The sequence below is a fragment of the Pelmatolapia mariae genome, linkage group LG16_19 (assembly GCF_036321145.2).
Source record: "Pelmatolapia mariae isolate MD_Pm_ZW linkage group LG16_19, Pm_UMD_F_2, whole genome shotgun sequence".
Lineage (NCBI taxonomy): Eukaryota > Metazoa > Chordata > Actinopteri > Cichliformes > Cichlidae > Pelmatolapia > Pelmatolapia mariae.
The window spans coordinates 16,623,704-16,638,398 of NC_086241.1; the positions used below are offsets into that span (position 1 = coordinate 16,623,704).

Below are 14,695 nucleotides of genomic sequence, written 5' to 3' on the forward strand. Positions count from 1 at the left end.
TGAGGAAAATGATATGTACATCATTGTCTCTGCCGCACATCCCAGGCACTGTCAGCCTGCATGCATATTACCTGTGTCAAAGCTGCCAGGGACATGACGAGAGAAACTGAGAGCCATCACAGAGCCGCCACTCAGGGGGGGTGTCTGGTCTCTGAGCGCAGCAGCCAGATTCAGTCTCCATGGGGACTCTGCTCTGACCTCTGGGATGTTGTTGACACCATTTAATGTACATTTTCAGATACAAAACGTCTCCTTTCATGTCGGAAATTGTTTTCAATGGTCCGGAGGCCAGCTCTTGTCACAGAAAGAAAATACTCAGCGCACACTTGCGGTGTTTCTTTTTCTTTCTTTTTTTTCCTCCCCTCGACTCGGGAAAGTTGAAGCTGTTTGACCTTGAGGTTCACAATAAAGAGAGTTATTTCATACAGAGTGAAAACTATATGACTGCTGTGAGGAAAGACTAAAAATTATCCCTGCTAATCTTCTCATAGATCTCTAACGTTATCTTATGCAATTGTCTCCACACTAAAAACAGACTCATACTGTGTATGAGTACAAAGAATGGCATAATGTGGGAAATTTCAAATGGAGGTCTTGCATTGTTGTTGATTCAATTTTCTCAGCTGGATTTGCAAAAAAAACCCACCCAAAAACATACATTGAATAAATGCGAAACGGCAGGAGAGCGAAATTTCACAATAAAGATAGCAAAGACAGATCCGATCTGAACTCCACCCTCTTGAAACAGAACATAGCCAGACCATAATTTTCCTGAGACAAGAGTGTTAAATTTGTCGCTGTGAAGGGCACCTCTGCATAGAAGGATGATGGAAGACGATTTGCAGCTACACGCACACACCTTACTCTTCTACTGGCTGTACATCTATAATGTTATTATCAATAATGACCAAAAAACACACGCATATGCGCGCAAACAAAATCAAATCCACAAGCATGCAACTACTAGTCTTGGCCACCAGGTTTACATAATAGCCCCCCTGTCCCACACCAGGTATCTGTTCACCTTGACAAGTCCAGACCTTAAAGCAATGTCAGCACAAGCACTTTCTAGCTCGGCGATTCTGTTTGTCTCTTCTGGTCCTGCTGGGGCTCTGGAGGGAGGTCACCAAATAGTCTCTGAAGTAAAAAAAAAAAAAGGCACTGACCTTCTGCTAAATTGGCCACATTCAGAAGACAGCGAATATCAGGTTATTGAGTTGATCCATGCTGTGTTTCCTTGCCTGGGGAAAATGATCTGCGCTATTGTCTGCCTTCTGCAGTTGATCAAGGGCAAGAATGTGTCAGGAATGTTGAAACGGGAGGCACTTTTAAAAAAACACATACTTTCAAATGTCCTCCTAATGGTTAAAGAGAAAAACAACATAAGTACCCCGCTGTAAACAAAATATTAAGCAGCATGGTAAGTGCTTTTCACTTATGAAGAGGCTTGCAGTTCATATCTAAGCAAAAATTAAATAAAGGCTTTATGCTTTAAATTCTGTGAAATGTTTTGAGCGGGGGGGAAAAAAGGACACATTGTAAATGAATGCAGCTGCAGAACCCCAACAATTCATTGCACTGTACTTTCAAGTTGTTGATTCCTTGAGAAAGGCAAATAATAGTCATTTTGCAAAATTGCAGGCCTATCCTTCAACAACTGGGGAAAACAGTTAAAATTGGGCACGGATAGGGAAGAAGCAGCCCTCTCACTGAAGTATTTCATATATTTGGGACAGCATAATGAAATAAGTCATTTCTGCCAACAGTTCACATTACCTCCCAATGGTTAAGAACCATAATCCCAATATCATTTTGAATTCTATCACACATACAGTTGGAAATGTTATTGCATGATTACAGTGTTCCTTTCCCTCTGCACAGTTATTGTATTTATGCATTTTGCACATGAATTGGAAGAGAAGTTGAGCACCATGTACAATTACACTGCTGTTCAAAAACAGAGTTAGAAGAACCAAATCTATTTGGTACAATGGAGGCATACAAGGAACTTGTAGTGTAAGCGCTGCTTGAAATGATACCTGTCTATCACAAAAACACAAGACAGAAGTCATATGATGGAAAACTCTTTGCTTCTGCTCTCCAAAGCAGGACACAGGTTGAATTCTGATTCGTTGTTGTTCTGCGAAAATGTGCTCCACGTAGTCTTCAAACGGCATCAGTTACAATTTGCAACTAAGTGCGTGCTGCGAAGACATCACCTGATCAAATCTAAGCCTTGCATGTAGCTGTGCCTCTTTTCTTTTCTTTTTAATGTAAGATGCATCTCAAAATTCATTAACTGGACTGCCGAAAGCTCTTGTCGTTATTATATACTGCGGGGTGATGTTGACATAAGCGTCTCAGAACACAAAAAGAGGAGCTTGAACAAAGTTCGCCTCAAATCTAGGTGGCTAGTTGAAAAGTGAGTGTGGATAGTGTCACGCTCAGCAGCCACCCGATCTCTCTTTCCTCCCTTTAACCTGCCGAGCTGCCACGGAGGATCGCCCACTGATGGCACCTTTTATCTGCCACGGCCAGAAGAACCGCGGCTCTTCCTGTTACGAGGCAGTGGCACTTTGTCAAGCGAGACAAAGTTATCCTGGGGTCTGATACTGGTCTAGGAGTATGATTTGCATCATAAAAGCTTAAAGCAGATGACACAAAACTGGTGGTAAGCAATATTAGGCTGCACAGACCTAAAAAAAAAACTAAAGCACCTAAATTTTTCTCAAATCTGCAACAATTCACAACTGGAAAAACCACGATACTCCGTGCAGATTGTCCCTGAGGTCTGTGCATCACAGATTTCATTCCTGCAGGGGAGCAAAGATTATTACAATATTCAGATTACCGAGCAGGGGAAATTAATTGGACTAATTAACATACAAGTAAATGATGATACCGTTAACACATTTCATTAACTCAAACTGTCATTCTATGTTCCTGGTGCACTTGGTATTGCATTACAATGAATTGGATTCATTAAATTATGCAAATGAAAGGAACGACAAAATGAACGAGTCCTTTTGAACATTATGGACCACATTTTCAAACTCAAATTGACTAAGAGTCAAAAAGCATGTGCTTTCCACTCAGATTTACCAGATAAAGCTTTTCATAGACTACCACTTTAATTATGTTCACAGGCACTAAAACCAGGTAGGCTATAATACGTAACCAACTCCCTGATTCTGCAGACTTGAGTCTAATGTTATAGAACAAAATAGAAACACTACCTAATTAGCAAAATGTCCCATTTAGTGGACGAGTTAAAGATAGTGATGCAGCATGTGTCAGAGCCGAGGTTAATCAAAATATTAATAAATTAGCGTCAGGAAATGGCGTGCACATTTTGAAGTCGGAGGCAGAGCAGCTGTTCGTCTCGTGCCTCTCTGCAGGGTTTGTTCAAAGTCACGAGACAGCAGTTTGTTCACCAGCAGCAGAATATGTTCCTGACATTTCTGTGTGACATTAACTTGCGGTTAATTGTGGGGTCTGCACTTCTTATTGGCCTCGATGACTTCTGTCTTCATCTTAGCTGCAGCTACACGGGGAAGGTCAAGGGGTCAAACGTACCTCCCATCCTCATCCCTTGGCTGTAGTGACATCTACTGGACTACTAACCCACAGTGTGCGCTTTGCAAAGAGCTGATGCGTCTTTGGGGAAAAAGAAAGAAAAGAAAAAAAAAATCAAACTGGTCTCACGTTTAGTCGTTTTAGTATGAAATATCAAACTGCCCTCAGACAGCAGACATGGTACAACCAAGATACATTAAAAAAAAATGAAGAAATCAAAAAATAAAGAGCATTCAAGTATAACAGAAACATTTATATTGATGCTATATTGACATATTTATACAGAAGACTGGAGTGAGGATAAACCTTCAGTGTTTAGCACAGAATATGAAGATTCTTCTTCATGCATTTCTTGCTATTCGTCTCAGATGGCATTTTAATATCTCTTGAAGAGGAACAAGTGGCCATGGGAGTAAACCTGATCACATTATATATTTTTCACTGTCTCAAAATAGGGGAAAAAACTAAAGAATAAATATGCCACAAGTAAATTTACTGTTCAGTGTGTATGTGTATTCAATTTAATAGTTAAGCAGTTTGGAAGGTGGCAGTAGAAGAAAGAAATAAGAGACATAAATGGATAACCCACTACAAGGGAATGTAACATGCAGATAAAGAAATACAACACGAGAAGAAAAAGAAAAAAAAAAACCAATGCACATTTACTGACAGTGGGTATAACAGACAGTTTGCTGGGAAACATACAAAACATTTTTATACAAAATCTGAACAAGATTAAAGTGTTGAGAGCAGTGACGTTTAAAGGAGTACCACTTTTTAGCAATACATACATTTTTCAAGTGCGCGATAGGACCGATAGAGCCAGATCCTGGTGAAAACTTCTTCCTAACATGAACAGGTGGGTCCTATTTAAAAGAAAAATTATAATATAAAGGACAGCTGACATGATAAGATCAAATGAGCATAGGTAACATGATGACAGCTTCATTCGCCTCAGCTTTTCCATCCATCAAAAAAAACAATTTTTCCCACAACATCCCGCTATGGCCCGAGAAGCTACAGGGGTAATTTAACTTTACTTACATCACACAGTCACAAGTCACCCTGAGTTTGGTTTTCAATTTGGCAATTACCTCCAGAAAAATGGCTTTTTTTTCTTAATATTACAACATATTTTCATTTGGAAATCCTCCAAAAAGGATTTTTTTCTTTTTTTTTTTACAAAACCCCCCCAAAACACATGAATTACATATAATGGAGCCATTTGAAATGTTCTAAACCTTCAATGGCGCAAACGCGTCGTTTATGTAAAGCCCGATATAAATGGCTCTTCAGTCAAAATATTTCATATGCAAATAATGTGTATAATATCAACAGTAAATGTTAAGAGGAATTAAAATACAAAAAATTTGATTGTTTTTCCATTTTCACCTGCAAAATGTAGTAGGCTTGAGCAAACTCATTAAAAAGGGAGGAAGGAGGGCTTTGCAAGCAGACTGGAAGGAAACAAGAATGCATAATAATAACAATAATAATTTAAAAAATGTAAAATTTGCATGGGCATAAACAATAACTTTGTTTCAGCTGGATAAAATTAGCTCTGCTATGAGATTTAGTCTTTACACACAGGGATATTGGGCGGGGGGGGGTCTTGCCTATTATGAAGGACATCATCAAAATACACCATCAACAAAAGGCGAGGAGAAAAAAAAACTGCTCAACTTACCAATCATTTTCATGAAAATCACATTATTAACAAATAAGTAAATTTAAAAAGAAAGTGGAATCCTACATTTTTCAACTACACAATATTGTACAAAATAAGGCATTTCCTTGTGTGTTTACTGCAATGTCTTTTTCCAACTTTGCTTGTTTTCTCTCAGTATGCACTGAGGATGGACACGGACTGACTATTTCTGTGTTAAAATATATATATTTATATATTTATAATTTTAGTTTTTTCCTTCAAAACTTGAATAAAAATGCAGGTAGGAGTATACAGTATGAGGGAGGTCGCGGAAGTTCATAAGCGGAGTGTAAATCACTCCATGACTTCGCTGGCCGCTACTGTGGTGACGAGCTGGAGTGGGATCTCTGCGTTGGCTAGGATGTCCTGGGCGTTGCTGGAGCCCTGCTGGATGTTGGTGAGGATGAGGGTGGCGCCTGCCGTGGTGATGATACTGTCTGAGGACCCTGCGGATTCCATCGAGGCCACCACGGCGCTGCCAGAGTTCACGCCTTTTTTGTTCTGATGAGTTTTAATGTGCTTCGCCAGGTGGTCGCTCCGCATGAAGCGCTTGGAACATTCTGGGCAGACAAACTTCTTCTCTCCTGCCAGGGAGAGAGAGAGAGAGAGAGAGAGAGAGAGAGAGAGAGGAAACACAGTTTCAAAGATAGTTTGATGCTGAATTCATTTGGAGAGGGTTAAGCATGTCGTCTATCACCAGATCACAAGAAGTTAAAAAAAAAGTGGCAAGCAAAGTTCAAATTGATTGATCCATGAATAGATGGAACACACAAAAATAACAAAAGGCAGAACTGCCAGCGACATGCACATTCTTAATAGTTTTATTGTGTGCTGTTACTGAACGCTGTATGACCTGGGTCCAATGTTTAATCTGAATTAGTTTCCTAAAGCCAGTCTGTCACTGACAGAAATGACAAATTGACGCTATACAGCTGATTACAATTATTACCAATTAGAAGCCTACAATCATCGAACATCCTCTTGAAAAGTTAACTGTGAATGCTAACTGTTCATATCCTGCAGCTGACAGCGTAATAAAAGGCTACTTTAGCCCGTCTTGTCAGAGGCCTCGCTCTGCCAGCGATATGCAAAGATAACAGTATGACCAAGTGGTGATATCGCTATCAAAGGTCTGTCCTGCCATTAACGTTGTGGCAGTAGATTTATCTGGAATTCTCATACATACACTCATACTATCTGCATTTCATGAATCATGACTAAAAATCAAAACAATAAACATTCAGCTCACTGTTGTTGTAAAGTTTCACTGTTGTTAACACATCCTTCAAATTCAACTGCAGAACAAACTGTTTAAAGCACATTTTAAGATTAAAAATTCCCTCCAAGCCAGTGAATCTAGCTATGTGTATTTTTCTCACAATGGTCTTCAATCCTAACCTGACATTTTAAATCCAGAGGGGGACAAACGCTGTTATTTCTTAGGTGACTCACGCTTTGCAGGGCACAAATTAACACATTTTACTGATTTTATGGATGTTTTCCTGATGTGCAAACATCGAGGGAGCAAAAAAAAGGGCACCTGTGTGTGTTCTCCTGTGCCTCTGCAGCTCATCGCTGCGTGTGAACCTCTTCCCACAGAACATCCAGCTGCAAACAAAAGGTCGCTCCCCTGAATGCCAGCGCAGGTGTGCTCGCAGGTGTGATGTCTTTCCGTATACTTTCCCACAGCCCGCGATGTGGCAGATGTGCTGCTTCTTCTTCCCCATGCTAGATCCTCTGCGAAACACAGGCACTGACATTAAAGATACTGATATATAGATGAGAGAAACAAAAGAAACAAAGGTCAAGATTACTCACCTGCCACCCGACTCTCTGCAATTAGGGCAGGTACATGCCACTCTGCGCAGCCTCTTGCCCTCTTGGCCAAGCTGATCCTCCTCATCCACCAGTCTGACTCGGAGGTGGGACAGATCGCTCGTGTTCAGGGTAGAATCAGTGCTAAGCTGCCATTCTCCAGAGTCTGGCTCTTCCTTGATCTGAATATCTAAAAATTAATATTAACAGTCTTCAGTTATAACTGGCCAAAAAGCCTGAACAGTGAGAGCTGCTTTGTAACTGTGTGTGATTGACAGCAAGGCAGCAGACTTAATGTATCAGTGAGAATTCTGATGACTAATTAAGCGTACCCTGTGGACTTTTTGGCCCACATGAGTGACAGAAAATGGGTGGATGGACTTTGCTACAATCAGAAATTTCATCACAATGTTATGACAGCAATAATTACATATAAAGTTGAAACACAAAGACGTTTTGAGGACGTAAACAATGAGTGTTGATGAGACTAAGCAGACTACGTTCACTGGCCACTTTATTAGGTACACCTGTTTAACTGCTTCTTAATGGAAACACATGGGGGCAAATCAGTGCATTTAGGCATGCAGACCGCCTTGTATTAAAAGTTCAGGCTGCTGTGTAATAGTGTGGGCCATATTTTCTTGGCACACTTTGGGCCACGTTGTACCAACTGAGCATTGTTTAAACAACACACCCTACAGGAGGATTTTTGCTGACTATGTCCAGGATAATTTGCTAATCTCAAACCGGTTTCTTGAACATGACAATGAGCTCTTGGTACTCAAATGTCCTACACAAGTCACAAGATCTCAGCCCAATACAGCACCTCTGGGAATGGAAAATTCACATTATGATGTGAAATCTGCCGAAACTGTGGGATGCTATCATGTCAATATGGACCAGAGCGGTCACTGGAGGAAACGCACTGGTGTAATTGTTTAACGTTATTCCTGTGTCCCCATAAACACGACGATGTTTCACGTGCACAACTTTAGGATCTTGAAACAAAAGCATCTAAATGGAATTCAGCCATTAGCAACGTTGATATTTCCATGTGTGCTTTTAAGCAACAACGCATAATCTAAAAGTTACATGGATTATTATATAAATATATTATGAATAAATAAGTAAAACAAATACAAAGACGTCACTCGATTGTCTACTTCGAGCACCAAGAACAAATTCCACTGACCTTCATTGCATTAGTATAATTAGTAATTGAATACATTATAGCAATTTACAAGTAATTTGCTCATGGAAGACCTTTCTGGAAGCCGCTAAACTGGCTAGATTTAAGAGTAAATATGCAAGAAACTTAAAGAGAATTAGAATATAATTATGGGATGTAAAATAATGAAAGAGCATTTTGACTTTAAAACCTTTAAAAAGTGCCCCGGACAGTCTAACATGTGTTTTAAGTTCCATTGCTGATTAGACCTTTACTCGTAGGTGGGCTCGGCTACATTAAAAATTGTCAGAGAGCAAAAAAGTTCACGCACTAAAAACAACAGCAAAGGTCTAATTTGTCCCACTCTGAAAAGATGCATCTAAGCTAACATAAAAAGGAGATAAATGCCAATGAAGTACACGTACAGATGCCACAAAAGGACAAATTGGTCAAAATTTTTCTTCTCCCGAGTGTATTGTGACAATATGAAGAGCTACTATACCTGCAGTGGGATTGGTGTCTCCTTCCTGCTGGGCCACTGAGTTGACTGTGACTGTCTGCAGGTTGGGGATCTGTCCTGTGCTGATGTTACCCAGGGACAGGGTCTGGACTGGAGCAAGAGTTATCTGCTGGGGTGGTGTGGTGGGCAGCTGGAGATTCTGGAGGTTCTGCACTCCTTGCACTTGAAAGGTCTGCCACTGTATCTGACCCGATGGCGTAACTGTCTGAGCTTGGATGATGAAGGTTCCCGGGTTGATCAGTTGCACATTTTGCAGACTCTGCCCACCTGCCGCCACTGACTGCACCACCTGGCCGTTGGTGGTCTGAACAGGAACCTGCTGCAGCTGGATGATCGGCTGAGCTGAAGACGCATGGACATTTAGCTCCTGATTTTGCTGGACGAAGCCTTCTTGGAGACCAGAACTTGAGTTGGCTTGCTCCGTAGCCACCGATGGTAATGAAGTGTTCTGGGTTAGCAGACCTGCTTCGCTTGCTGTAACGTGTAGAGAGGAAGACGTTGGCACAAATATCTCAGGATTTGCATTCGAGTCATTTACTGGTAGTGTCTGTGAGAGATGGTCATCTGTCTTAGCCAGACTCTCAGAGCCATCCACAGGCTGACTTGCCATAATTAGCTGGCCATCAGCAGTGACCCCTGTTGCTATAGTTTGAGCACCAGACAAGCCAAGGGAGTCCAAGTCTACGCTGTTAACAGGAACAAAGGTAATGTTCCCGGGCAAACCCACAGGCACATTAGTAACAACCTGGCCCTGGTTGTTGAAGGTGGAGCTGCCAATAGAAACCCCCTGGATCTGCTGGATGTTAGCAGTCTGTGAAATGAGGTTCTGGTTGTTGTTAAGGATGCTTGCAGTTGATGTCACACTGAGACTCTGGCTACCATCAGGCAAGATCTGAATCTGTCCCGTAGCATCCTGAGTCAGGGTTGGTCCTTCCACACTGGCCGTGGAGAAGCTCAGCTGTCCATCTGCTGTCTGAATCTGAGGAATTACTTGGTACTGAATGTTAGGCACTGAATTGGCAGAGGAGTCGTCCGTTCCTGATGTCACAAAGATTGGCTGACCCTGTAAGTTCTGGATAGGAAGAACATACTGCCCATTTGACGTTAATATCCCTTGACTTTGGATCTGTACTATTCCAGACTCATCTTTTGCTGCTGTTGTGGGGGTTAACACCTCCCATTTCTCTGTCCCAGTAAGCTGCGTAGATGGATCTGAGGTCTGAGAAAGAAAACAAATCACATAAAATAAAATACATTTAAAAAGTAGATTCAGAACTCGAGTTATATTCATCTTTTAAGGTACAGAGATGATTGTATGAAAATAAAAACCTGCATTTGCTAAATGACCAAAATTCTTTTGTTTGGCTGAAATTTAGAGGTCTGTCTGCCATTCCTATTCATGCTAATGTAACTAAGCTGATTCCCTTAGTCTTTTATTAGCACTGTAGCATTGACTCCAATAATAGATGATATACTGGCATCTAACTATTGCTTTTCTAGTCTTACTGACCACTCAAGCTCTCACTCAAGCTCTTTACATTCATACAACACTTTAAGCATTTCATTTCCCTCACATTCACCGCCAATTTAGAATCACTGATTACCTAACAAGACTGAAGCTGACACATGTGTAGGAAACCCACACATGCACAGGGAGAACACGCAATTCCACAGCTGCCTAGGAGAGTTGAACCACAAACCTCGAAGACGCAAGCGCGAGTCAGTCTACCCAATGTTATCAGCGTCCTGCATCAATGCTATATGGACAACACACCTAATTGTACTTGGTTGTCTTATTTCATTGTTTGATCCACGCCAGATTTTTCCACTACAGTTCAATTGAGCGAATGGGCATGTCGCTGTTTGTGTTGACTGTATCAAACAGCTCTTACATGAAGTTTTCTCACTCTACTGTGCCTAGCTACCCGAGCTGTAATGAGCTGAGGTTGTATTTATAATAAATTGTCTCTGCTGGATTTGTTTTTAAAGTGAATGCCTGGAATTGGTGCACGCCTTGCTTCAAGCAGACATGGCTGATTCTCAGCAGTGTTTTGATCACATTTGTTTTTAATAAAAGAAATATTGAGCAATACTGTGCATAATACATCAATAACCTCAGACCAGCTAGAAACAGAAACCGAACATAGCGAAACAACTTTCTCTTATGAAAATATGAAAACCAAAAACTGCAAACTTACTTCACAGACACACAAATTTAGGAGCTCATACTGATATCATCAAAAAATAAAATGAAACTGAGCAACAAAAATACATGCAGGTTTGTATGAAATGTCTATTTCAGTTAAGTCTTCAGTACTGACCTAACAAAACAAGAACCTGAAATCCTGACCGAATGATGGAAGTAAATTAAACAGACATTTACAGAAAAATTAAAACACTAAAGCTAATTAAAACTAATGTATATCAGCTCATCTTAAGGTGTTGGAGAGCTTTTTCCTCTGATTGATTGATGTTGAAGTTTCATTAACAACAGATGTAAAACAACAGGCTAAGATGAGAGACTGAAAATTACACTGAAAAATGGACGGCCTGTCTTTATCATGTTGTAAAACAGAAGCTATAGTCAACCTTAGTTTAACACAGGAATAGTTAAAAAAAAACAAAAAACAAACCTTGTTTCCTAAACACTTTAACTTGACCTTGGGCTGTGAAGGTGAATTTTTAATGACTTACAAAAAGACAACCATTATGCTAAATGTGATCAAACTACCCTTACATTAGTCTACAGTAACAGGAGAGGTATTAAAATAGCATTTTAGATAATCTGCCCACTCGGTTGGTTGTCATATTGACAACCACTGCTCGAGCTCATTTATGAGTTAAAAATATTATCTAACTAAATACATCTCATGTCCCTTTTTTTATTTGTCAAGTTGAGCAATTGTTTTAATAAATGTGCAGATGTTGCCAGTGTATCTTATGTTTAAAATTATCAAGCAGATAATTATTTTGCAATTTAATACACCAAACCAATATTTTCTTCCCCAGTACCAGTTCTTAAATCAAAACTCAGGAATGGTGGAATTTATTTTTCAGCTTGGAAAAATAACAAAAGGCATGGATTGGAATAAAAACTGAGTTAGCGTTACTATAACTGATGGCTTACATGAAGCAGGAATACTTGAAGGCAAAAGAGATTGACTGTGTTCATCAAGGCAATGATAAGTAAAATCCTGATGCTGAATTCTCCCATGATGAATATGGGAATAAGATGTTTTTGTATCATTAACTTTGCGAATAAAAGACATTTGACACAGAATTGGTATCAGTTTCCTCTGTCTGTGTACATTGCAATATTATACAATAGACTATGAACCTGCAATGATATATCAGTGAGCCATGGGTAAAATGGGTACAAATCCTTTTCAGGAATCAGGAAGGGCATAGGCCTAAACCAAACCAAAACAAATCCCTGTCAAATAAAACAAGTGGCGTGACCCACTGTGAATTAGGGAGCAACAAAAAGTACATCTGTTGACTCGTGTTTAGTTTACTTAATTCAGTTTATAACTACAAATACTTCAAACAAATGTCTGTTTATTGATTCAAAGCTGAACTTTGAAGCAAATGGTGAAGCTGTTTGTAAAAAAGGGCACCAGAGCCTGTCATGTTTGAGATGGCTTGCTCATTTCCACAACGATAAAACCATAATTTTATTGTGCTTTTATTGGCTCTGTTTTAGCCCCTACCATGATGCTATGGTTTGGATATTGAGTTGTAAAGAACTCAATCAAACTGTTAAATGGTCTAACAGCCTGACTGGTGAGCCACAGCTGAACCCAACATCCCAGTACACACGATGGTTACGCTGGTTGGTTGGTTCAATTTTACTCAACGACTTGCACCCTTTGCATATCGAGTTTCAGTTTCTTCCTTCTAGACGAAGGTTTCAGGCCTAAAGAGCAGCTTTGTTCCGGCAGCTATTAGTCACATAAACAAATCATAGCTTTGATATAATTTTTCCCCCTAATCTTTTCTACGATTATCTGTTGTTTGTATTGAAAATACCCATGTAGGGATGGGTAACTGACTACTGCCGACCAAATCTACCTAAGAGGACAAATGAAGTAACCTGAACCTGCTTATTTACTGTCCAACCAACAGTTTTGCTCAGGTGTGACCGAAACCTTTCCTTCTGCTAAAATAGAATCAGATATAGCAGAGGTGCTGGCTCACTACATCAGACAGTACTGCTGTCCACCTCTGAATATAGTGACCCAACCTCAGTGTAGGTCATTTCTAGCAGGTCGAGGGGTGATGACCAAGTCTCCGGCTCAAAAGGGGCAGGTTTAAAAGGAATAAAGTGTGTGGACCGCACAGAAAATGTGACTGATGCTAAGAAGTGAATGTACTGGTTAAATGGCTGTCTTGTTCAGTGCCCCTCAGACAAAACCGTGGACACCACCTAAAATAAGGCTTGGGTCTGAATGGAGTCTGTCCCATCAAATCTAGCAAAGGAGGCGGGATTTGTAAGCAGTTTGGGAGGAAGTGTTGCTTGAGAAGTTCAAATCAGGGTACAATAATAACCCCCACCAAGTTTCAAATATGTAATGCAAACTCTCTTGTTACTAAAACCGCAGCCAAGACCTATGACGAGAACCACGATACAGTAGAAAAAAATCTTACCTGATTGCCCCTGCCTTCCTCCTGCTGCATAAAGTCGCTCTTAATGCTGTCCACGTCTAAGCCAGCCATATCACCCGCTTTCATTGGCTGTTCTGGGGCTGTGAAGTGAAAAACATTTAGTGTGGGAACAGCCGAAGCTAACGTTAGCTAAACAAACCTGTAACTCACAACCACGTTAAAGTACAGTTAGCCACTAAACCGACAACTACATCCGCTGTTACTAATATCACAAACCTCCATTAAACGGGGCTGTAGCACTGATTAGTTAAATGAAGGCTAAACAGTGATGTGTCCCACACAAGCTAATCTAGCCAGCTAAGCTATCGAGCCCTGCGTTAGCCGCTGCTGCCAACTTAGCCGGCGATGATTAGCACTATCGCCATCGAGAATCCCCACTAGCCTGCTAGCGAGCTAATTTAGCCAGAGGATGCCCGAGATAGCTTGTTAGCATACGTGGGTGAGAAATAATGGATATTACGTACCAGTCATTGCGTGACTTGTCCTAAAACGGAGAGTCCTGATAGTCACAAGCCACCGGACATGATCAACAGATTACACTGATTGTATACGCGTGGAAATTAGTGATAAGTGTCTGATTTTTTTCTATTTTGATTGACGGGCGGTAGGTAACACAAAGGGTGGGGCCTCCGCTGTTGACTGGGAGCATTTGCGTCACACACAGGAAATCCCGCCGTTCCACATAAAATGATTGGCTGCTGGTTTGTTTTACCTTGTTATTATTTGTCAGCCGACACGTCAGTCATCCTTTGTTGGCTTCTTTTCCTGTTTGGTATGCATTTTCAGCTGGACTGTGTTGGTGGCACTGAGGGTTGTATTTACATTGTTGTTAACAGTGAAAGAACCCTGTTTTAGTCCAAAGCATGGCAGTTACGCTCTGTGTATGATCCTAACTATAGTTGAAGAGCTCTGTCTGCCACCTACAGCTGTTCTCCACCAGATCACCTGTTCATCAGTGGTCAATAGTGAGTATTCATATCCTTTACTTTAAGTACTGTGAGTAGTAGGCAAAAAGATCTCAAAAAAGCAACACATCATGCCGCAATCTAAAGAAAAAGCTGAGAAACAAAGTAATTGACATCTATCCGAAGCCTAAGACTTTTGGACTCTAGAGAACCACGGTTACAACCACTATCCACAAACTCAGAAACCTTGGAACAGTGGTGAACTTTTCCAGGAGTGGCCGGCCTACCAAATTACTCTAAAATCACATTGGTGACTCATACAGGAGGTCACAAAAGAA

General features: G+C 40.7%; 1 protein-coding gene across 1 annotated transcript; it reads right to left on the reverse strand.

Moving 5' to 3' along the window:
* Positions 1–3,716: 3,716 nt before the first annotated feature.
* sp3a (sp3a transcription factor) lies at positions 3,717–14,086 on the reverse strand. The gene is made up of 6 exons (XM_063499432.1): positions 13,917–14,086; positions 13,435–13,532; positions 8,770–10,006; positions 7,103–7,289; positions 6,825–7,021; positions 3,717–5,868 (listed from the first exon to the last, which is right to left on the reverse strand). The coding sequence occupies exons 1-6, from the start codon at positions 13,921–13,923 to the stop codon at positions 5,579–5,581; spliced, it is 2,016 nt and encodes a 671-aa protein (XP_063355502.1). The 5' UTR covers positions 13,924–14,086; the 3' UTR covers positions 3,717–5,578.
* Positions 14,087–14,695: the final 609 nt, after the last annotated feature.